The 25449-nt window shown below is 42.3% G+C and overlaps 1 protein-coding gene and 1 long non-coding RNA gene across 2 annotated transcripts in view; one reads left to right on the top strand and one right to left on the bottom strand.

Moving 5' to 3' along the window:
* LOC113025907 (matrix metalloproteinase-17-like) overlaps nucleotides 1-25449 on the top strand; it is a 104491-nt gene that overhangs the window by 38608 nt on the left and 40434 nt on the right. Inside the window, exons 2-3 of the mRNA XM_026174149.1 lie at nucleotides 15377-15509; nucleotides 15722-15857. Coding sequence (XP_026029934.1) covers nucleotides 15377-15509; nucleotides 15722-15857 — 269 coding nt within the window. The remainder of the gene's footprint in view (nucleotides 1-15376; nucleotides 15510-15721; nucleotides 15858-25449) is intronic.
* On the bottom strand, nucleotides 1600-2577 carry LOC113025909 (uncharacterized). Its single transcript, XR_003272842.1, has 3 exons — nucleotides 2540-2577; nucleotides 1820-1843; nucleotides 1600-1723 (listed from the first exon to the last, which is right to left on the bottom strand). It is a non-coding gene; the product is annotated as an uncharacterized LOC113025909 (long non-coding RNA).

The following is a 25449-nucleotide window of genomic DNA, read 5'->3' as shown; positions in this document are numbered from 1 at the left end:
CAACAAGCTGTAAGTCAGTGATGCTGCTCGGTTTGCAGTCCTGAATATCACGGCACAAGCAGGATTCACTGCACTGTTAATGTTAGCTGTGCTATATTGCTGCCTCTGTTCGGTGGTGTCGAGCCAAACGAACTTTAACGTGTGTTTGAACGAGCTGACGGTTCACTTGTTAAGCTGAAAGAAAGATGCTTTAATCGCAGGAGTCACACATGTGTTCACTGTACCATCTGGGAACTCTTCTTGTTTCGTAATAACACAAACACTAAATCCTCCTTCTTTTGTGCTGTTTTGTAGCAGTGTATACACCTGAAACTTTCACCTGTCTGTCTGTCCTGCACTCGCTCTCTGTTTCTTTCTCTCTGATTGTGTAATAAAAGTATGAACATGAGTTTATAAGTCACACTTGTGTTTGAATCCTGCAGCTTATCACACATTTGATTTCCATGTGTGACAACTGCAAGTGTCCAGAGTGAGGACAGACTGAAGGACCCACTGCTGCACATCATCTGTGAGGCTTTGCACCCCTGATGATCCACCAGGACAAACTCAGCAGTGTGTGAGGAAGAGGAGGAGGAAGAGCCAGCAGCAGCTGACAGATGGAGAGAATAGACAGACTGTTCCCTGTTTGTGAAGTACTGCTAGAAAAGTTTAAAATGACTAATTGTCTGTCCTGAATCAGTCTTATTAGGTAATGTTCAAATCATTTTATCATTCCAGTGTTTTCAGTGTGGGAGAAAGTACTCAGGGCCTTCAAGTTACACACTATGAAAGGCAGCAACAAGTGTAATGTTCAGAAACCTAAAGTATGTATCAGCAGCAGAATGGACCTAAAAATAAATGTTTGTTCCAGTTCTATGAAGCTTTGAGTATTTTGGATTAGTAGCACTGCTGTGTTTGTTGCATCATATTGCTGTAATTGTTTATATGCTTTATATATTCTGAGGTAAGTTGATCTATAGTGTTACATCATATTCTATAAGGATGTTATGTGTTTGTATACTTTCTGCCCAGTTTGACCCATTTAGCAGAAGCCAGCCTGTTTAAGGCTCTGATATCTATTCTGTATGACCTTTAAAGCCCCGTAGAGCAGCCATTTGGCTTTTCTACCTTTAAAACCCTCCTACCAGCCAAATGGCTTTTAGCTAGGTTTTAGCTTCAGCCAAGTGGAAGCTAAATTGGCTAGTCATTCATATGTATATTAGGTTGTTACCTGGGAATTCTGGGGGGAGGGGAGTGGGGGTGTGTGAATGAGGGGGTGGGGGAGCTGCTAAAAGCTGTGAACTTCCTTTTGTGTTCGTCTGATGCATTCTCAATCATCCAGGGAAATAAATCTCCAAAAGTCACCAACTTGGAGTGTTTCAGTTTGCCATCTTAGGGAGAAATCAACACACATGGGTGTATGTCCTTTGTTGCTGTGAACACATCGCACAGTGGCATGATTGTTCTTGCATTTGTGTTTAAAATAACAGGAATTGACAAAATAACAGGAATTGACAAAATAACAGGAATTGACAAAATAACAGGAATTGACAAAATAACAGGAATTGACAAAATAACAGGAATTGAATGCAAGATGGAAGATGGAATGGAAGATGGAATGCAAGATGAGCAACTGGATAAAGTCTTACAAGTAAAAGGTTCGTAAGAAGATGGTGTTCCTACAGCGGGGAACCATCTGAGTCTTCTGTCTTTCTAAGGGATCAGAATCTGGAAACAAGCCAACCTGAGGAGAAGAGGAAAAAAAAAAAAAAACAGTACTAACTACTGTCTTAGAGTTTCCACAATGGCTTTTTTCATCATTCTGTTCTGTAGCACATACCTTAACATAAGAGTCACATGGCTCCTGGTGTCACGGCGGGGTGCGCCGATGTATGATGAAACAGGACCCAAAAGCAGATGAGGACGATGAGTTGTAAGTTTGAACAGAAAAGTGATCCTTTAATGATAACGGCAAGGGAAAACCAGGAAACCAAAGCAAACTGTCAAAACACTAAGAAACAAAACACTAAGAGGTACTAAGACCAAAAACTATAACTATAACTGTGGTGGAAAATAACAGGCAAAGACTATGACTAATGTAGAACTGACAGACGAAAACCATAACTATGACTGAGGGTGAGGAAAACTAACTAAGACTAAGGTCAAAATAAACAGACGACCCAACAATGGCATGCAGAAAACAAAGGGCTTAAATACATACATGAGGTGATCAGGGGAAGTGGAGACACATGGGGGAACAGCTGACTGACATAAACCTAATGACAGGACCAGGAGAGGAAAGCTAAATACAATGAACAAAGAACACATGACACTGTCAGAATAAAACAGGAAACACTAAAACTAGACATGACAATACAAACTTAACAATGCGTGATGAATAATACAAGAACCCAAAACATAGAAAACCAGAGGAACAATAAACAATAACTGCCCAAACTAAAGACAGATAGGAAATGACACAAAAACTAATCACATAACAAAATGAGACAAATACAAACATGAACTCAGAGCGCTGGGTCAGAGACCCAGCCTGTGACACCTGGCTCTCATTCAGCACGTCTCTCGCCTCCAAAACTGTGAATAAGTACAAATACCACATAATACATTTTAATGACTTTCTGGTCACATTAATAAAGAACATCAATGCTCTGTTCATGTTCCAAAAATGTACAAAAAAAAGGTTTGTTCACATTTAGCCCTTGTCTTCTGGTATGTGTTACAATTAGCTCTTCCCAGTTTAGTTTTGTATCTCTGTTATCGTTTGTCACCTGTCAGCAATAAAGCTGCATTTTGAGTTCAGTTCTGTTTTCCCGTGAGTTTGCGTTTGGGTCCTATTTCCTGCCTGCCACACACCGATATATGACACTTTTTTCTTTGTAAATAACAAAGGGCTGCCATGTTTAGCTTGTCGGATTCTTATTAACTCACCCTGTGAGTGTTTTGGAATTTGCATGTGTTTTGGAATTTGCATGTGTTTTGGAGTTTGTACGTGCTTTGTCTCTAGGGGCCACCGTAGGCCTCTCCTTGATGTAACCCACTATACGCTCGGAGGTGTTATTCTGAGTATTCACGGCAGTTGTAAGCGTCTCCAAGGTCTTAACCATGCTGCTTTCAATGAGCCCGTTCTGAGAAGTAGCGCCTCGTCCCATCATTTCAATCCCAGTGGGCAGCCTTGGGGGGGTTTGAACAGCCGGTTCCGCTTTCTTAATTCTCTGATAAGTCAGGGCCAAGCCAGCTCCGATCAGCAAGAACCCTGTTATCATGGTTCCGAATAGGTAGATATCTTCAGCATCCTCGATCGACAGTCCCGCAAGGCACACGATCCTCCATTTCTGCCACCCGTCCATCGTGTATCAGGCAGGGAAAGTCCCTCCAGGGCACTCGGGCTCTCCCGAGCCCAGACTTCTCGTTGAGAAAAGGGTGTCAATGGCATTAAGAGACAAGTTGATCAAATCCATAATTCTCTTTTAGGTTTAGAGAACAGACTGTGAGAGACTGTTCCAGGGAAAAGTAATACACACGAGACAAGACAAGGACACAAGAGGCTAAGCAGGGAAGATAAGGGGAAGGAGGAGAGGAGAAAAGGTGCAACTGCCTTCGCCGAGAGCCAAACGAGAAAGCCTGCCATAGAGGAAAGTGTCAGCAAGGCAAAGCCATCAGTCCAAACACAGTCATTGTTTATAGGAAAAATTCATCAAATTGGCCTCAAACTTGCTGGTTCACAAATCTGCCCATACGAGAACAGACTGTCAACATTAAGATGGACACTGGTGCTGACGCTAATGTGCTATCACGGACTATTGCAGATAGACTGGAAGTGCAGTATGAACTACAGTAGGTTGACACAGTGCTCATAGATTTTGGAGGGGCACACAGCAGACTTAAAGGAGTCTCCAGGTAAGCTGTGCTTGCTTGTGCTACGTGTTAGGTTTAGTTTTGCCACAACGGCATCAACTGTACTGCTACTGGGTGCAGACATGTGAAATTAGGTCTCATCAAAAGAATTAACACCATGGTACATCAGAGGCCACCACCCTCAGGAAAGAGCTGATGGGTTACCAGCCTGGACGTGTGTGCAAAAAGGTCCACATCAGCTGTGCTTGGACTCAAAAGACATGAACAAAGTCATGCAGAGCCAGCACTTTTGCATACATCATAATCCTCAGTAAGAAAGAGGGATACTCACAAGTAAAGCTAGAAGAAACATGCCGACATGTGTGCATTCAACACACTATAGGGAAGGTACCAGTCCACTGGGCTACTCTTTGGAATACTCTTTCACCTGCAAAGCTCCTTGTGAGCAGCGTTCTGTGGTCCAGAGTTACACTTACACCAGTGGTCCCATCAAATTCAGATGAGCAGACAGGCACAGCAGAAATGGTGCTTCAATAAAACAGCTTTGGTGCTTTCTCTTCAGAGAGGTAGGTATGCATTAAAGTATTCATGGGAACAGTCAACATATGGCATTCTATTTGTGAGAGTCCGAGAGGAACCAAGATCCTATAACATCATTACACAAGCGGGAGCGTGTTGTAGAATAAAGTAGTTGAGATCTGACAGAACAAAGTACAGGGATATCCCTGAGGAAACCATAGACTTTGACAGTGCCATGGAACAAGAAGAGGAATTGTCAGAACCAGAGGACACCTGAAATGGAAATGATGGTGAAAGTTTCTCAGAGGTAGAACTCACAAATGCAAGAATTCAAAGCATACTGCATTAGCTGGACAAATAATGAGACCACCCAAGACTGCAGGTCTATATTCAACGCTGGTATAGTACGGTAATACAACCTTTATCATTACTTTTTAAGTAATGATAAGAAGTTGAGGGTGAGGTGATGTTACGGTTGCTTGCAAGATCAATAATTGTCATAATTGCAATTGTCAAATCTGATGCTAAATTAGGCTTAAAACTAATAGTGTTGCCAGTCTTCAGAATTGAGGGTGTAGCTAAGATGGGTTGTTACAAGGACTACAATACCAAGATTGCCTGGGCAGTGACATAGTGTGGGTAGCACCGTTGTTGCTGTTTTTACCTTGTAATGTGGCAGTTTCCACCAGTGCAAGTGCTCTTCTGTGTTGTTCATCAAAAAGATGCAAAACAAGATCACACCTCCTGTTTTCATTTGTAATCACCTTGTTTGCGTCATAAATAAGGTGCAATATGTTATGTTCAACTTCATTTTAATAGGAGAGATCATTTGGAAGAATTGCAGATGATTTATTTGGGATACCAAGTTCTCTTAAACTGTCAATTAGACGACCAACCACAGCTGAACAGAATCCCAGCTGTCTTGAATCAGGGCAGGACTGCTTGGAGTCTAGACGCTGGTGGTGGTGAAGATGATGGAGGCTTGGATGGAGCTCTCAGTGACCAGGACGAGGTGGAAATGGGCAGTATGCGAGTGGAACAAATGAGAGTCAGAATGGCAGAAAAGCACTGAAATTTAAAGTCCGCAGAATGTAACGGAGAAGGCAGGCAAGAAGATAATTGGACTATTTCATTGGTGTCATCGCTAAGTTTGACAGCGTGGGAAAATGGAAGCAATGTAAAGAATAGACTAGCCGCTGAACACCCAGGAAAGCAGGCAGATGAGTGATTAGAGATCTTCCTTATTGAACTTGTGCATAAGCTTCATTAGATATTAAAGAAAAGGGTCATCTGTCCTTTTAGAGTTAATCAGAGATTTGGAGAGCATGGCAGATTCTCCCTTATTCTCCCACACTTGATTCTTTATTTTAAGGCTGAAGTAGCGTGATTGTTTTTTCAGTATATTAAATTTGAAATGTGTTTTAAATTAATTAAGCTGTTCTCTGTCTTCCTTCATTGTTTTTACAGCTGCAATTGCATCTTTTAGCTTTGAATATTTTCTTTTTCTGTATGCAAAAGTTGTTATCCAGTCCTTACACAGTTTCATTTTGTGTGTGTCTTTTTTTGTTGTCATTGTTGTTGTTTGGACAGGTAACTTGGACAGGTTAGGTGCAACCTTCAAGAGTGTATTTACAGTACACAACTATTTAGAAGATGTATATTAGTTTATTAACAGTGAGAAGAGTAAGTGTTCTGCACACTCACAGTCATTTACAGTAGAACATTTGGGTGCAAAATATGCTTGAAGCATTTGGCCAATCAAAAGAAAAAAAAGTATCCCCAAGGTTTATGCTATGAATAGATTTTTGCTGGTATGTAGTTTTGCATTGTTTGCAAAGAGATGTCCCACCACTTGCCACAATTTACATGAATTTATTCCTGTTGTGTCTAGCTTTAGAGCTGTGGAGTACTATGGATACTGCTGAATTTGAGTTTTACCCTTTTTTTGTCGCTTTAAATATGCTTATTATTCAACTTCTTGGTGTCTAGTATATAACAAAAGCGTAAAACATTTTTGTCGCTTGCACTTAAGGTCAATACCAACTATCTGAATTTTCTTTCTGAAATAAAGTTGAATTAACCTGTCAAGAGTTTTAAATCCTGTAAAACCTTTAAAACCTGTACATTGTAACATATTTATTTATTATTTACTGATTACTATTTATTCTTTTTAAAATTATTTGCCTTATTGAGACATCTGGAAGATTGCCGTAAGCCCTATCGGCTAAGGCGAGGACTAACTACATTGCAATTTTAGCAAATCATTTATTTGGTACCACTTGGGAGGATATTATCAACATAAAACAGGCTTAATGCAAGAATTACACAAGAAACTGCAAATGAGCAATTGAACTCTTTGTGTCTTTTACTTGGAATACAGCTGTCATTAAAAGCTGTAGCTCGGTGGTTCTTTTGGGGATTTTGTTTCTTTTGGTGTGAGCCTTGACAAATTAAAGAATCTGTAGCTTTTGGCAGGTTTTGTTTTGGATATATATTTCAACTGGAGGTAAGAACTGCTTGTTCACACCCCCTGATAGGACTCATGTGATGACAACAGATGTGCTACAGATAATTTGGCAGTTAAAACAGTGTGTTTATAAATCTAGCTGGTTTTAAGCACAAACTAGTCGGCTTGTGTTTAGGGAAAGGTTGTGTTGTCAGTTAACCAAACATTTATTAATTTAAATTTAATTTTAATAGTTATTTTAAGGTTATAATAGGTTACTGTCGTGGTTAAATCACAAAATGCTGACTTTTCATCTGAAACTGAAAGTGAACAGTTGTCTACTGGATCTGAGTACCTTCTTTGCCCTTCATGGTCATAAAAAAGGCCACAAACCAAAATTTGTTGGTCATGTTATAAATTTATTCTATTTATCACAAGTTTTCCTGGAGCTTTAACCCCTTTAGATTTTATCCTCCTCTCGCTGCACATGAGATGAAGGTGAAATTGTTCCAGAAACCTCTCCTCGCCTTCTGCTACTTTCTTTGCCCCATCATAATTACCGTGGCCCTTAGGGGGCTTTGTCACTTGAACATAAATACGTTTATTTTATTCTGGGGCAATTGTAGAAGTGACTCATCCTGCCTCGCACAAGGCCACTGGAAATAAAAGGTAACTATAGGCAATCATAAGCTGATTGCACTAAAGACCTATGGGGTTGATTTTTTTTTATGGGAGAAAATCACCACTGATATTGTCTCTTGAGTCACACAGTCAATTTAACTATTTTAAATTCTTTGACCTCTTCCACTTACCCATGACATTACATCCTTTCGGGAAATTGTTATTGTTTCTTATCTTCTGCACTGTTGTTGAGGGTCAGCTCAATTCCCCTGTAAACTTTTTCCAAGTCCTCTGGACAGAAAGCAAAGCCAAGGATGAGGAGGGAAGTAATCAGGGAGCAAAGTGCTTCACTAAAGCGAAGTCATTCAGTTAATGGGATTTTCCCAGTGTTGTCGGTACAGAAAAGATACCTCGCTATCGATCTCTGTCACTCACCTCTGATGAGTGCTGATCAAAAACCTATTTCAAATCTGCCATCTCTTATTGTATGTCCGGACAGAAGAATGGAGGAGGAGGCGTTAGTGGAGATAAGACAAAAGAAAGGAAAATAATAATTTAAAAAAAAATCAAGGTGCCAAGACAACAAAAGAGCTCTGGTGGGAAAGTAAGCGAAAGAGAAGGGAATAGAGGAGTACTCAAGTTGCAGCTCGGATGCTTTCATCTGTCACATCTTAGATGTTTCAAATCTATTCAAATTGACTGGAGTGCGCTGATTGGCAGCCACTTCACTGGTCCCCAAGATAAATAGAGATGCATTAACAAGAATTAGCCAAAATGCAGAAAGTGTGTGGATAATTAAGTACACCCCAGTGTCAGTTGCTTGTAACCGTTTTATCAGCAATAACTTGAAGTAATTGTTTTCTGTTTGACTTTATTAGTCTCTCATATCATTCTGGAGGGATTCTGGTCTTTTGTTTTTGTGTTTTTGTGTTTTTTACAATGTTGTATCAGGTCATTGTGGTTTGTGGTTTTATTTATGCAAAGCTCTATAAAAGTCCCACCACAGCTTAGGTCTAGACATTGAAAGAGCCATTAAAACATATTGATTCTTTTCTTTTTCAGTCGTTCTGTTGGAGGTTTACTGCTGTTCTTGGGATTATTGTCCTGTTGTGTGACACAATTTAGGTCAAAGCTTTAGCTGTCATACAGATAGTTTCACTTTTGACTATTGAATACTATGATGCATAGAAACGCTCAAGGTCCCCCGCTCCTGTGGCAGGCTAAATCATCACCCCTCCACCAATATATCTGATAGTGTCAGGTTTCGTAGATCGGACTCACGCGCAGACCACTAGTGTCTTCAAAAGGTGCATTTATTTACAGTGTTTCCTACAGTGGAATTCATATATACACATAATAGTGTCAAAGGAAAAAGGGGGCCGGGGTTCCAGGGTCCAGGAGTGAAAGAGGCAGGAGTCCAGGAAGGGAAAGTTTCCATTCAGTCCTAGCACATCTCCTCTCCTTTATCTCTCTTGCTCCCGTTCAGTCGCCAGGCACAGGGGAAGAACAAGTCCAGAGGCAATCTATGCACAGGCAGAAAAAAAAACATTAGTCTCCTGGTTCAGACATGCTCACAAATTGACTTTATAAAATACAGGACGACTGACGCTGAAGGCTCAACGATCCAGCGACGAGTAGAGCAGACTCGCCCTCTTAAGAAGGGTTCCAATCTCTCATGATCACCGACAGGTGTGCTGATCACCTCCAGGTGTGTAGGCCAGGGGCAGGAGCCCATACTGAGCTCCGCCCCGGCAGGAGAAAGAGAATGGGAGAGGGCGAGAGAGAAAGAGAGAGCAGAGGTGAGAGAGAAAGGTAAACAAAAACAAAGCACCTGACGGCTGTCAGCTGACGAGGAGCGGAGACCATGACAGTACCCCCCCCTCAACGGGAGCCACCCGGCGACCCACCAGGCTTGTCCGGATGCAGGCGGTGAAACTCCCGGAGCATGGGCACATCCAGAATGGCCGCCCGAGGGACCCAGGAGCGCTCCTCCACGCCATAACCCTCCCAGTCAACCAGATACTGACAGCCACGCCCACGGCGCCGAGAGTCCATGATGCGAGTGATGGAGTAGGCCGGCAAGCCATCCACAAGCCGGACGGGAGGAGGGGGCCTGGAAGGAGGGCACAGAGGACTGGACCAGACAGGTTTGAGTTGTGAAACATGGAAAACATCATGGATTCTCATATTGCGAGGGAGCTTTAACTTCACAGAGACAGGATTGACCAAGGCGGAGATTTCAAAAGGGCCAATGAAGGTGGGTGTAAGTTTCTTAGATTCAGTCCTGACCGGAACAAAGCGGGTAGAAAGCCATACCTTCTGGCCGACAGAGTATTCGGGTGCTGGAGTCCGGTGCCGGTCTGCGATGCGTTTGTTGTTCTCCTTCGTGCGCAGTAGGGCCGCTTGAGTTGCCCGCCAAACTCTGCGACACCTGCGCAGATGAGCCTGGACGGAGGGTACAGAGTGCTCACCTTCCACAGCAGGAAAAAGAGGAGGCTGATATCCCAAGGAAGCTTCGAATGGAGACCGGCCGGTGGCAGAGGCAGTCAAGCTGTTATGGGCGTACTCGATCCACGGCAACTCCTCACTCCAGATGGTTTGATTGGTGGAGGCGACGCAGCGCAGGGCGGTCTCCAGTTCTTGGTTGGCCCGCTCGGATTGGCCGTTGCTCTGAGGATGATAACCCGAGGATAGACTGACCTTTGCGCCCAGGGAGTTGCAGAACTCTTTCCAGACCCGAGAAGTAAACTGAGGCCCTCTGTCGGACACTATGTCTTCCGGGATCCCATGCAGGCGGAAGACGTGAGTGGCGAGTAGGCGTGCAGTCTCTAGAGCTGTGGGAAGCTTAGGCAGAGCAATGAAATGAGCCACTTTAGAGAAACGATCGATTATGGTGAGGATGACAGTGTTACCTGCTGATGGAGGTAACCCGGTGATGAAGTCCAGTGCTATGTGAGACCATGGCCTGGAAGGAGTGGATAACGGATGGAGCTGACCCGCCGGGGGTTGGTTCGATGGTTTGTTTCGGGCACAGACCGTACAAGCAGTGATGTATTCCCGAGTATCTTGGGTGAGTGAGGGCCACCAGAAGTACCGCTGGAGAAACTTGACGGTGCGATGTATCCCTGGGTGGCATGAGAACCGGGCCGTGTGAGCCCATTGCAGAACCTGGGATCTGACAGAGCGCGGAACATAGAGTCGGTGGACGGGCCCCCCTCCCGGATCCGGTTCGGCTATCTGAGCCGCCCGGATGGCCGCCTCGATCTCCCAGGTGATGACCCCAATAGTACAGGTTGCCGGCAGAATGGAATCCGGATCCGCCTTTTCGTCAGCAGCGGAAAACCGACGGGAGAGAGCGTCCGGCTTGACATTTCGGGAACCGGGTCTGTAGGTGATGGAGAAGTGAAAACGGGTGAAAAACAAGGCCCATCTGGCCTGTCGAGCGTTGAGACGTTTCGCCGTTTGAAGGTAGGCCAGGTTTTTGTGATCGGTCCAGACCACGAAGGGTTGAGTGGTGCCCTCCAGCCAATGCCGCCATTCTTCCAGGGCGAGCTTAATCGCCAAGAGCTCCCGATCGCCCACGTCGTAGTTACGTTCTGCAGGGGTGAGACGACGGGAAAAATAGGCACAAGGGTGCATCTTACCTTCCCTCTGTTGGGAAAGGACGGCCCCCACCCCTGAGTCGGATGCGTCGACCTCTACCACGAACTGAAGAGTGGTATCAGGTTGGACCAGGATGGGCGCTGAAGCAAACCGTTTCTTGAGCTCCTGAAAGGCTGATTGGACAGCGTCACTCCACTGAAAAGCAAGCTTGGGAGAGGTTAACTGAGTTAATGGTAAGGCAATCCTGCTAAAGTCCCGTATGAATCTCCTGTAGAAGTTAGCGAAGCCAAGGAAGCGTTGCAACTGGCGACGGTTGTTTGGTTCTGGCCAGTTCACAACAGCCTTGACTTTCACAGGGTCGGGTCGAAGATCTCCCCGCTCGATTATGTACCCTAGGAAGGCAACCGAGGGCACATGAAACTCACATTTCTCGCTTTTGACGAACAGCCGGTTCTCCAGAAGGCGTTGCAGCACCAGCCGGACCTGGGTCTCGTGTTCCGCCTGGGAGGAAGAGAAGATCAGAATGTCGTCTAGATAGACAAACACAAATCGGTTAATAAAGTCCCTTAGAACATCATTGACCAGAGCCTGGAATACTGCAGGTGCGTTAGTGAGGCCGAACGGCATGACCAGATACTCAAAATGTCCAAGGTGGGTATTAAACGCCGTCTTCCATTCATCGCCATCCCGAATCCGGACCAGGTGGTAAGCGTTTCTCAAGTCCAGCTTGCTGAAAATGACGGCGCCCTGGAGAAGTTCGAAAGCGGAGGTGAGCAGAGGCAGTGGATATTTATTCTTGACCGTAATGTTATTGAGTCCCCGAAAGTCAATACAGGGTCGGAGGGTCTTATCCTTCTTTTCCACAAAGAAGAAACCTGCTGCGACGGGTGAGGAAGAGGCCCGGATAATGCCGGCAGCGAGAGATTCAGTTATATATTCTCCCGTTCCGGCAGCGAGAGGCTATAGAGGCGGCTGGTTGGTAAGGGAGCTCCCGGCAGCAGGTCTATGGCGCAGTCATAGGGCCGATGGGGTGGCAGCGACTGGGCTCGGTCCTTCCGAAACACCTCAGCGAGATCGTGGTAAACAGACGGCACATCTGCTAAGTCGGAAGACCGCGGTGGCTCTGGGCCGGTGACAGATTTGTTAGGAGGTACGGCAGCCTTAAGGCAAGTCATATGACACTCCTCTCCCCAGCCCGTAATGCCTCCTTTCTGCCAATTAATCGTGGGGTTGTGTTGCTGGAGCCAGGGATGACCGAGAACTAACGGCGTCTGAGTGGGGTGAAAAACAAAAAAACTAATCTCCTCCGAATGATTGCCAGACAGTGTGAGGGTGAGCGGTTCAGTGATGTGTGTGATGTCGGGGAGGCGCTGCCCTGATAAAGCCGTGACGCGTAAGGCGTGGGGTAGTGACTCCACAGTCACACAGAGTCGTTTAGCTAGTTCAGAGTCAATGAAATTTTGTTCTGCTCCAGAATCAATAAGCACAGAAAGTGAATGACACTCGGAATGGACCAGAAGCTTAGCCGGCAGGGCTAAACGTGGAGGAGATTTATCCTGATTCAAACCGCCCACCAGTACTCCTACCATCACTGGTGGGCGCGGCCTTTTGCTCGCGACGGACAGGAGGCAATCATGTGTCCCTTATTACCACAATACAGACACTCACCGGCCGTGATGCGTCGCTGACGTTCTGCAGCAGTTAGGTGAGAGCTGCCGATTTGCATGGGCTGTACCTCTCCGTCGGCGCCCCCTGATGTCCGGGAGGACCGGTAATCGGCCGAAGCCTCCGCCCATCGCGGCCCTGCGGCCTCCTGGGAACTGGAGTTCTGTGCTTTCCTACGAGCTCGTAGCCGCTCATCCACCTTAATACATAACGACATCAATTCGTCAAAAGCAGTGGGTAGGTCCCGCATAATCAATTCATCTTTCAGATCTTCCTGGATGTTATTTAACAATGTGCTCCTGAGCGCATCCGGTCCCCAGCCGGTTTCTTCTGCCAAAATCCAAAAGTCGATTGAATAATCTGCCATACTCCGCTTACCTTGCTTAAAGTTAAGGAGGCGGAGCGCCGCAGCCTCGACTCCAGAGCCCTGATTAAACACAGTCTTAAAGTTAATCACAAACCTCTCAAAAGAGATCTCCGGGTTGGAGTTTAACACGACCTGGGCCCATTTCAAAGCCCGGTCACGAAGCATCTGTACCAAGAACGCAATCTTTGCCCCGTCATTGTTATGAAAACGCCGCTGTTCGCGGAAAATCAATGAACACTGGGCCAGAAAGCCAGAGCACTTCTCTGTCTCCCCTGAAAAGGGCTCAGGCGAAGGCAGAGGACCGTCAGAGGATGGGGTGGCTGCCGATGAGGGACCGGCCGTAGCCGCCGCGAGTGTCTCCTGCTGGGCAGGGCGAGCCGGCTGGGAGGTCCCTGGCTGTACTCCCCCTGGCGTAGTCAAACCGGAAACAGCTTGAGTTAGTGCAGCGATCTCACCTCGCAGCTGATGTAACATTTGTTCGTGGCGAGTCAGCGCCGCTTCTTGGGCAGCCAGTGCCTGACCGATGGTATTCTGATCTGCTGAGTCCATGTTGTGGCTGGATCGTTCTGTCAGGTTTCGTAGATCGGACTCACGCGCAGACCACTAGTGTCTTCAAAAGGTGCATTTATTTACAGTGTTTCCTACAGTGGAATTCATATATACACATAATAGTGTCAAAGGAAAAAGGGGGCCGGGGTTCCAGGGTCCAGGAGTGAAAGAGGCAGGAGTCCAGGAAGGGAAAGTTTCCATTCAGTCCTAGCACATCTCCTCTCCTTTATCTCTCTTGCTCCCGTTCAGTCGCCAGGCACAGGGGAAGAACAAGTCCAGAGGCAATCTATGCACAGGCAGAAAAAAAAACATTAGTCTCCTGGTTCAGACATGCTCACAAACTGACTTTATAAAATACAGGACGACTGACGCTGAAGGCTCAACGATCCAGCGACGAGTAGAGCAGACTCGCCCTCTTAAGAAGGGTTCCAATCTCTCATGATCACCGACAGGTGTGCTGATCACCTCCAGGTGTGTAGGCCAGGGGCAGGAGCCCATACTGAGCTCCGCCCCGGCAGGAGAAAGAGAATGGGAGAGGGCGAGAGAGAAAGAGAGAGCAGAGGTGAGAGAGAAAGGTAAACAAAAACAAAGCACCTGACGGCTGTCAGCTGACGAGGAGCGGAGACCATGACAGATAGAGTATGGAGTGTTTCTGCTGATATATTATGTTTGGTTTTTACCCAATGTGGTTCTGTTCATCATGATTAAACATCTGACTCTCATCCGTTCCAGAAGTCTTATAGTTGGGAATTTGCTTGGGGTGAATATGCTTGGATGTCCATTACTTTTTTGTTTTGTTTTCAACATTTGAATAATCTTTCTCACTTTAAAATGATGGACTCCAAATTGCTTGGAAATTCCCTCATAACATTTCCCAGATTTATAGGCACTGACAACTGCTTCTTTAGGATCGTTGCTGAGGTGTTTTTCCTGCTTGGCATTGTAATAAAACACACCTGATTGCTCCAGACCAGCAAACTGCTTTTGTAAACACGTCCTAATGATCAGTTAATCAAGTGCATTTGATTAAAGCAGCACCTGACTGTTACTTAACCTCTTAATTCATATGGAAGCAATAAGGGTGTACATAATATTTCACACACGGGCATAATTTTCTCAAATAAATAATGACACGGTGTAATATGTTGTATTATTGTATATCTCAGGTTTATTTGGCTAATTTTAAGACCTGTTATGGACCAGATGTTTTGTTTATTATGTCCTTATACATAAATTTTAGTATATATGTATATATTATATTTTGACTATAGTTGCTGATGAAACTGTTCAGCTACATCAAAATCAATATGCAGCTCACTGATACAGACTATCATAACATGTTGTGATTATGATAGTCTTACTCAGTTCCATTACTGCAAAATATAGAGGACTGCAACAAGTATGTAATAAATAATTAGAGGTATATCGTAATGACTCCATCATATTTCAACATTTTTAAAGCACAATGGTGAATGGTTGAGAAAGTGGATCAGTTTTTTGCTAATATTAGACTTTCACTGATCAGTGTTTACCAAAACATATACATGCTCATGGAGGAACAAAAAAATAACTTATGCAAAACAATTGTCCAGGTAGGATTGTATATCAAAGTGCAATATCTAAAGCAGAAAACCCAAAGAGCCTCCAACCTTCATAGCAGCTTTAGGATACTTAATATCTGTGAAGTATCTGGAGTAAACTCTGTTGACCCGATGTACCCTGTATTCAGATGTATTCTGTTTCCCTTCCAGGACTGGCTGAGTAAGTTTGGGTACCTCCCGCCACCTGATCCCGTGACTGGCCAGCTTCAGACCAAGGAGGCCCTGACCAACGCTATCAAAGCCATGCAGAAATTTGGAGGGCTAAGAGAGACTGGAGTGTTGGGTATGATGCTGTGTTTGTTTGAAGCGGCTGTGTGAAATCTGTCACATTTGCTGGATGGAGGCAGCATGCACTGAATAACTAATGACATCCTGTAATGCAATCCAATCAAGAAAACCACAGAATTTTTCATATAGTTGAATCAGCACCTCTCTGATGCAATCAAACTCCTTTCTCTCTCCCTTCTCTCTCTTTCTCTCTCTATTTGTTTTTAGACCAAGCCACCCTGGGCCTAATGAAAACACCCAGATGTTCTCTCCCAGATGTGTCTGAAGCTGAGGGCACAATGGGGCGCAGGAAACGAAGCCTGACTCCTCAGAATAAATGGAATAAGAGACATTTGTCCTGGAGGTAAGGGTCATCAAAATTATTATTATTATCATAGCGATACAAGGTACTATGCACACATTCATACATAGATGGGTGACCAAGTGTTTAGTATTAGGCTACATTAGGGAAAAAACATTTTCTTCCATCTGTGCATCTTTTGATAGATTACAGGACGCTTCTTGTGATCTAAAGGCTTCTACACTTTAGATTAAATTTAGTTGAAGGCACATTCATTTTGTAAAACATTCTTATTAGAGACCTTGAACCAACATCAAACAAGCCTGTCCTCTCAGAAGATGCACACATATTCCTCAGAATTTGTCATGAGATGTTTCAATTAAAGTGTTTTCTCAGTATTGCACCAAGATACCACAAGTTAATATAAAAATTGTATATACAGACACTAAACTCCACTAAGAGAACATTAAATGGTCTAACCGTGTAGTGCTGCTCTAATTAAAAGAGTTTTCCATTAAAAATCTGTCTTATATCTGTCTAACTGTAGTTAGACTTAGTTATGTGGATTTAAATGTGATCAAGAGTCACTGCAAATTAATTAATTAGTTAAAACCACAGAAATTTCAGAACCAAATTGTAGGAAATCCAAACTTACCACGTTATTTGTACTCAGTTGGAACCACTTTTGCCTTCAGAATTGGCCAAATTCTTCATGGTATAGATTAAACAAGGTGCTGGAAATATTCCTAAGGATTTTAGTCCATACTGGCATGATCCATGATGGACATCTCTTGTTCCACCACATCTAAGAGGTGCTCTATTAGATCGTATTCAAAAGGCCTCCAGCGTCACCAGATCTCAAACTCATTGTCATGTTCAAGAAACTGGTATGAGATGATCTGGGCTGTGTGACAGGAAGTAGAGTGGGCGATCTACCAAACATAATGTTGGTGGGTTTTATCCCTGGCTCCTTCAGCCTGCATGTTGAAGTGTCCTTGGCCAAGATAGTGAGTTTCCACCGCTGCATACATCTGAGTGTGAGTGTTTAATTAGGTTAGGTCAGTGGTTCCCAAACTTTTTTTGCTGGGCCCCCCTTTGTTTTACATGAAAAATGTTCGCACCCCCCACCCCCCACTCACTAACACATCCGCCAACCACACACACCCATATTCTGCTCCATTGCGGTTTATTTCACACCTCAAACATTTAGTAAACAATTATGCAAATACAAGTAATCTGCAATAACTTACAGGTAGAAAGAAAATAAACTACTAACTCTTTTACGCTACATCCACACCTACACGGTGTTAAGGTTCAAAATTGAGGAAGGAGAGTACAAACCACCCTTGGTCCAGAAGCTCTTGGTCCAACAATGATTTTAATGAACACACGTGTGGGAAGACACTCTGTACGCAGACAGCCAGTAGTCCTCGACTTAATCAAAGCATAAACAGATATTTTATAGCATCAGGGTTTGATTTACTGACGCCCCTTCATGCGTCACAGATACATTTTATACATAGATCAGATCAACACCACCATGGCTTTTACCCCAGAAGTATTTTTGAAAACGCAGCTGTTTCGTCCACACGTAAACAGCGTTTGGAATCACCGAAAACTGCGATTTTTTTTTTTAAACTCATTTTTTGCATTTACGTGTGGACGAGGAATACAGAGTTCGTCAGGCAACGTCAAAGGTATGTGCCTTTTTTCACGTCACGCTGTGCGCCATGTTTTTGTTTACATGAGATGAATTGCAGAATGGCAGATAGAGACAAAATACTGTTACTGTTAATCTGGCTGTGTTCAGGTTTTACACGCAGTTACTGTCCCTCCATTTACAAAGGCAGAGGCATCACGGTGTGATTATTTTACGTGTAGTTGTTTGTTTGTTTTCCTGTGTAATAATATTCAACATTGCTATCAATACATTTTTTTAAAAAATGCCTCTCTGTACAAAATGGGTTTAAAAACATAAACAACTGTGGGATACTGTTTGTCCGTGATTTGAAGAGCCAAGGGAAAACCAATTCTGCAGTGGAGACCTACCTCGGCACTTGTGCAGGTGAAACCAAAGGGAAGATATGCTTCACCATATTTTCTAGTCTTTGGCTAGAATGAAATTGGTTTGGAAACCTATTCAGCTATGCTTCATCTCCTGCTTTGCATTTCTGTGGGCGCCCTGTGCTAGCAGTGTCCAAGCGTTTTGTTTTTTTCCTTTTCATACGGTGCCATGGCTCTGCGGCGGGCCCCACACTTTGGGAAGGTCTGGGTTAGGTTAAGTTTAAATACAATGAGTTGCTGCAGTGTGATTTGTTAATTATGTGATAAAGTGGCTGGTCAGTGTATAATTGCTGTTCTTTTTTTTCAAAATAACAAGGAAACCAAAGTATATTTAGAAATGGAAATGTTAGTAGCCAAAAGTGTATGCTTCAAACTACTCTGAACACTTGATTTCCTAAGTTATGTGCTTACCTCATCATGGTCATCGCTTTAGGCATACCAAACCTTTGCACTCCGACTACTCTAGAAATAAGCTCAATAAGTCTCCCTTTAACTGTTGCTAAATTCAGGCGTTCCCTGTGTTGTCATGAATTATGAGGTTTTATAAAGTATTGTATTTAGGTAAACAGGAAACTGAAAATTGTTTGAAGATGCCATCCAACAAGAGTGGATAATGCCCTAGGTGTGCTTTAAAAAAAAATTCTGTAGTTTAAATTGTGATGCTTTTTTGTGTTGAGTCCAAAAGGTATTGAAGTGATTTCTAATAATGTTTTGAAACATAATGAACCTGATCAATGTAGCCTTTAGATTTTTTTTTAATGTTGTAAATAAGAGCAAATCTTAAGTCAAAAACCCTATGAGTGACTTTCACTGAATTACTAGCTGCAGTGGAACCTTACTTGGATGGCTATAGATGGGAGAAGTGATGAGCTATGCTGGTTTCAGTCAACAGAAATACTTCAAATGCTTTGAGGATAACAGTAACCATTGACCTGCTGTCATGGTCCTGTGTCTTTGACTCAGTGTTGAGTTTGGACTTTCAATGTCTGTTACTTAACATTTTCAGTTAGACTCTTATTTTGTTAATTAGTTTTAGTTATGTGGGTTATGTTCACAGTTTGTATTTCGTTTCTTGTTTTATTTGTTTCCCCCAAATCTTTCTTTCTGTGTTAGGTGTTTCTTTGTCTTATTACATCCTCTTTTATTTTGGTAACCGTGTGTTGTGTACACCAAATGTTTCTGTTTTGCTTCTCCCGTCTTGTTTTTTGGGATTAGTTTCAGCTGTGTATCATTACCGTGGTGTGACCCATGTGATTCCATTTGGAGCCTGATTTTGCCTTTGTTCTTTGTTATGTTGTATTGTTGTCTGGATGTGTGTGTTCTGTTGGTAGGTTTTTGCTATCTTTAGCCTCAGTAAAGGGTTGCTTTTTGTTCACTTTAAGTTAATCTTCAAGTCTGCATTGTGGGTCCCAAATCAATGCAATACAATTCATAACACCTCCCATCAGAGTCTTGCTAGGGTTCTTGCAAGCCACCCAATAAATAAACAATAACCCTAGAACTGGTAAAGAAAGCAAAGAGGAGAGTATTTCTTTAGGCTGCCTTTGAATAAAGTTGGTCTGGTCATCCGTGACCATGTGAGGAACCAGAGAATACTGTTAGACCGTGTAGGAGGAAGCAGTGAAACATATGGTTGGTCTGTGATTTACCCACACTATCAGCGTTCATTCAACATTGAGCTGCCATAATCTCTTGTGTGGGAAAGTGTGTGTGCATAATATGAAATACACACATGAAATTTGAAACACGGAAAGCCAGCACACAAGCATAGACAAAATACAAAATATGCACATACTCACAGGTGTATGTGCATGTCTCTCTCCTGGTGGGCTTTAACTGTCTTTTTCTTCTTTTTGCCTCTTCTTTGCACCTCTGTCAATCAAACATCAGCTCACTCTACTCAGAAATAAGAGCCTCGACTTCAGCCCATAAAACACCTTTGTATTCACAGCAGTCAGTGCAGATCCAGAGAGATTTTAAGGTGCAGATTTTTAGTAATTTATCATAACAAAGTATTGAAATTCTGCATAAACTGCCCTCTATTGGGTGTTTTCGGTTGAAGCTGTAATGCTTGCACAGAAATATCCTGTCTGCTTGGTTTAGAAAATTGTTGGGTTTTTTTATCACATTATTTGTTGTACCTCTGCTTTATTAGATTTCATGAGTGAATAACAGAATGTGTGGCTATCAGCTAATGGGTTGGATGTAATGTGACAGTCATATAAAATGTTTATTTGCCAAGAAGAACAGAAGAAATAAGAAAGAATAATATTTATATATCTGAAATTTACATGTTGCAGCATGCAGTGTTAATTTGAATTATTTCATCATGCAGTGAGAATGTCACTGTGTATGGGCGAAATCTTTACTGATGTTACATTAATCTGAGCAGAGCAAACAACAAAATGCTAACCACACAGATGACTAAAAATAAAGAGGATAAATATACACATTGCTCACAAGAAGTCAAAATAACCTAGAAGAAGAACATCGTGTTTTTGGCAAAGTGGTTCTTCTTACATATTCCATTTCAATAAAGCAAGAAGAAAGTAAAGGTGAAGATATCTGAAGGGAAAATATAAATAAATAAAAAACCTGATCATTAAATAAAACATACAGCTTTGGAGTCTAAGGGACTTCAAACAATGAGTTGAAACAAAACAGTACAATTATAAAATAAAAGTGATAATATTACATAATATTTTATAAAATTCCTTTGGCTTACCTCAGTAACTCAAAATGTTATGGTCCATTGTACAGCTACCTCAGGAGAAAGCTTAAATTAGCCTTTACCCACACCAGTCACGGCTATACCCCCCTCACCACTGACCCGCTGGCCTGTGCTCGCACTGCACTTAGTAATCAGCAGGATCAATTTGTCCCCGCAGCTCAGCTCCTCTCTCATACTCGCATTTTGGGGTTTATTTTATGAAGCACTGGTCCATCTCACATATTTGGCATTAACAATAGCCAGTACTGTGGTGTATGGATGAAGTGGTGTCACTTCACGGCAAGAAGGTCCTAGATTTGAATCCAGTCTGCAGCCTTTCTTTGTGGAGTTTGGAATATGGGAGGAAGTGGGGACACAGGGGAGAATATGCAAAGGCATGCAGGGGATTAAGTTTACTGTAATTGTGTGTATGGCTGTTTCTACCTGTGACAATCTATAACCTTGGCAAAGTGTACCATGACAGCTGGGATGGGCTCCAGTCGCCCCCTCAATTATATAAGTAGAATAAAATGGATGGATGGTCTTGATAAAGAGATTTTTACCCAGGCAGTTGTAGATTAGGGTTCAGTAGTGGTCAGGAAACAGTTCACTTAACACCAGGAGACAGCACCCAGCGATCACAGTACTCAAACGAACCCTCTTGACGGGTCCAAAGCTGTCACACACTGAACAGATAGGCTGGGGTGTGTACCTCCTTAAGCCACAAATAACTTTGTTGCTGATGACTGGTCGTAATTGGGCATTCCGTGATCTAGTTACCTAGGTAACCTTCTAATTTATTTACAACCAGGTTATATGTTAGTCAACAGTATCCTTCCCAGGATATGGGATCCTTATTCTTTAGTCACTCAATGCTGATTCTGTTTTTTTTTTTTTTCTCTCTCTCTTTTTTAAAGAGTCTCTAGTCGCCACATTGCTGTGAATTTTTTTCCTGCGTGGATATAGCTTTTTTTGTTTAATTAAATTAAAAGTGATTCACAATATAGTAAAGTTTGCCATATTTAATGCACAGTTACCGTACTTGCATTAAGACTGTAATGGTTCAGTTTTGTCTTTGTCATACAATATGCAAAAGCAAGAAATAACTGCTTGTAATAGCAACAGAACATCAATAAATAAATATTATTATTATTATTGTTATTATTGATATTGCTGATATACAAACAGTAAAAATCACCATACAGAAAGAAATGGTTTTGATAAATGGTTATAGCTTTTAAGTTCCACGACTGAGATATGTCCAGGAGTTTCATGTTCTGCAAAATCATAAGCTTGGTTAACAATGATTGTGCAGTATCTGTTTCTACTGAAGACTATATTAATATTAATCACATCCTTTCAAGTTTTAACGAAGGAATCACGGTTAATGCTTAAACAGAACTTTGGTTTTTCTACTGGTGTTCATAGACATACACGTTCATTATATGCAGCATTTCATTTGTGACTCTTTCGGGGTCCCTCATCAAGCTAAGGTCTTCACCGTTATATATGGACTCTTTAATTAAAACGTCACATAAAGTTACAGTGAGAAGCAGAGACTCGCCCACTCGCTCCTGATTTAGCTCACCTCAGCACATTGACGGCATCTGATTGACTGGCACTTCACAGTCTCCCCTGCTTGTTCACACACATCATTCATATCATTATGTTCTGGAAATGTGCTAGGAGTAGGTGATGAGAGGTGGGTGTCAGATACTTCATGCAAAGGAATAAAGATAAGGGGCTAGGCTATTTATTTTAGCCTCTTAGAATTAAAGAATGCATTTTTCCACAATAGAAATGAGTAAGTGATTTTGGCTATGTGTTTTTTTTTTCCTTTGAGAGCCTCTTTGCTAAGCGTGAGCCCTTAATCCCAATTTAACTCCTGCTTACCTCTTTCCTTTTTCTGTTGCACACACGCCGACACACCACGCTTCACTCAACCCAAGTATGTTATAGACATCAACGGCCTAGTTGTGTAACAGCTCACTGTTAGCTCATTACCTCATATTGTTAGCCCATTATCACAGCAGACAGCCAGGCAGTCATTAGCAGTCCCACTGATAACTCAAACAGATAGGTGTAGCGAGCTGAGCAGAGCTAAGAAAAAAACAAAAAACTAAATGGGGAGGATGATGAGAATAACAAAGAAGAGAAGAGGCAAACATGAAGAGCAAGATTGCATTTTTTCCCCCTCTACATTCATTAAATCATGGAGCTAGATTTTATTGGATTGCAAAGTCACCAACTCCCATCCATCTCTTTAGACTTGCACTATCATCTTTCTAATCAAGTAAATGAACAGAGTACAAGAACGAGCGGCGTAGGAGCCCAAACACAGCCTTAATGACCACAAAAATGAATGTAGGTCCACAATGGCATCATTCTCTTTACGTATTGCGATGTATCATCATTATATTTATGTCCTCTTGGGGTACAGCCATACTAATTTGTTTTAGTTTTAAAATGTGTAACTTTTTATACATTTACGCCTAGCATCCAAATAAAGACTTTTAGAAACAGTGCTGATCTAGTGAAAATGCTGACACCCACATTCACTTTTCCTTAATGGGTCTCATAGCTAAAATACACTAATTATTCTCACATACTTTTACTGATTTTCCTCTTCCTTCGGGGTGATCAGTTTCCCATTCCTAGCCTTCCTCTGCCAGTAGATAATCTCACCCTATTTGCTTTGCTATGACTCCTAACCTACGTTTTCCATGATGCCAAATCAAGCAAACCAACATCTGGTCAACCAGTCATCTGCTTTCTTGCACCAGCATACCCAGTGCATGTGAATGATCTTGTGATCTTTTCAGAGACAGAGATTATTCCTGACATTGTGCTAAAACACTAGTCTGGACAGAGCTTGTTTGATTCTTAGAGCTGTGTTTTTAAAAGATAGATACAAGATAAAGATGTGGTTGGATTTCAGCTTCGAAATATTAAAGAAAAGGACAGGATTTGCTTTCACTAACATTACAAGCATTGAAAAGCTCCATATTTTTAGGACACCATGCTGTTGAATTCCTCCTCATCTAAATATAACTACCTCGGACACCCTTCACAACTCAGCCAGCAGTAAATCTTTATTTCTTTTAATAAATGGAACCAGAAGAAGAAGAAAAAAGAAATCTGCACATATAATGCTACTGTTCATCGGCAGTACTCATCATGAGAATGGAAAAAAAACAAAAGAGATTCCAAACAGTGGTGGCACTGGAGGAAAGTGACAAAGATGCGAGAAATATGTGCAAACTTAATTCCATTCTACATATTAAGACCCCAGTAGCACAGGTTTGGAGTAGGTCAGTAGGTCACCAACTAATAACCAGTGGTTGCTAGGGAAAAATGTTTATTTCCTGACTGGTTGTCAGTGGTTACTGGAGATTGCTGGCAGTCACTGTGAAATCGATTGCAGACTCGCAGACCTAGAGACTGGTCACTGACCTCCTAGAAGCGGTTGGTTGCTAGAAACTATATATAAACTAAACTATAAAAACTAAGATAAGATAAGATAAGATAGTTTTTATAGTTTAGTTTATATATATATATATATATATATAACTATGTATAAATTATCAGAAAATTATTAAAACATGACATGCAATCTGTTAGGTGGGAGTTTAAGGCTCTTTAAACTTCTTAATCAATTTTAAGCATCCTTAAAGATCTCTGAACTCATCGCATGATGATCCAAGACCGTTCTCTCTTCCCACACAGATCACCCATACCACAATTCACGGATAGTCTGTATGAGACGAGAAGACATATAAATTAAATCTCAATTTAAAACAAAGTTTTTTGGGAGGGGGGTTTGTACATGGTGTTTGCACAAACACAGGTTTACTCTGCTGGACGGAATGAATGCCATCAGTAATAAACTGTCTTCTCAGCCCAGGCAGAATGCACCTTGCATTGGTCTTATATATACATATATGAGAAATGCCTATACTGTAGAGCAAACGTGCCTCCCAGAACAAATGAATCAATAAAATTCTATTTCTATTGCACCTGTCATACGGGTTAGCACAGTTCAAAGGGCTTCACTGATGAATGGTCACAGGACACAAGACGCACAAACCAAAGAATGAAATAAAAAATAAATTGAAAAGATAAACATGGAAATGACAAAGAATAAAAACAGGATTAAAAGCATCAGTAATAATGATGATTATAGAAAAGAGCTTGATCGAATCTAGACTAAAAGCTGGTTAAAAGAGACTGAAAGAAATCACAACACTGAAAGCTATAACCTGTCATAATTCTGGCACTGCGAAGTTCTCTGAAATTGTTTCCCTCTCCTGGCATTTGAGGCCACTAACCTGTGAAATTGCTTGGTAGATCCTTAAGAATAACTATAACACCGTTATCCTATTAGGGACTGAGATTTCACATCAGCATCGTAGAGTCGGTGACTGCAACAAACAGGAAAGAAAGAGAATGAGAAAAGAGGGAGATGCAGACTGAAAGGGGGAGAGACCGATATATTTGGAAGAGGGTAGACTCACGCAGAGCCTTTTAATTTAGTGACTTTCATCTTCAGCCTAAATGACATGGTGTGTGTGTGTGTGTGTGTGTGTGTGTGTGTGTGTGTGTGTGTGTGTGTGTGTGTGTGTGTGTGTGTGTGTGTGTGTGTGTGTGTGTGTGTGTAAGAGATATATATCTAAGAATTTTTTGGTTTAATACACAGTCTGAGTCTGTCTGTGGAATATTTTCCCGTTTTTGTGAGTCTGTGTCTCAGTGTTTGAGCCACATTATACATGTGTGCATCTAAAATGCATATGAATCACCATCTGCTATATGAGCTTTCAATTTGCAGGGTAATCAGCTTATGTCTACGGAGGGTAGTGGAGCACAGGAGGTGAATATTAGGTG

This window comes from Astatotilapia calliptera, chromosome 7 (genome assembly GCF_900246225.1).
Source record: "Astatotilapia calliptera chromosome 7, fAstCal1.2, whole genome shotgun sequence".
Classification (NCBI taxonomy): Eukaryota; Metazoa; Chordata; class Actinopteri; order Cichliformes; family Cichlidae; genus Astatotilapia; species Astatotilapia calliptera.
This window is presented reverse-complemented; position numbering and strand designations above follow the sequence as displayed.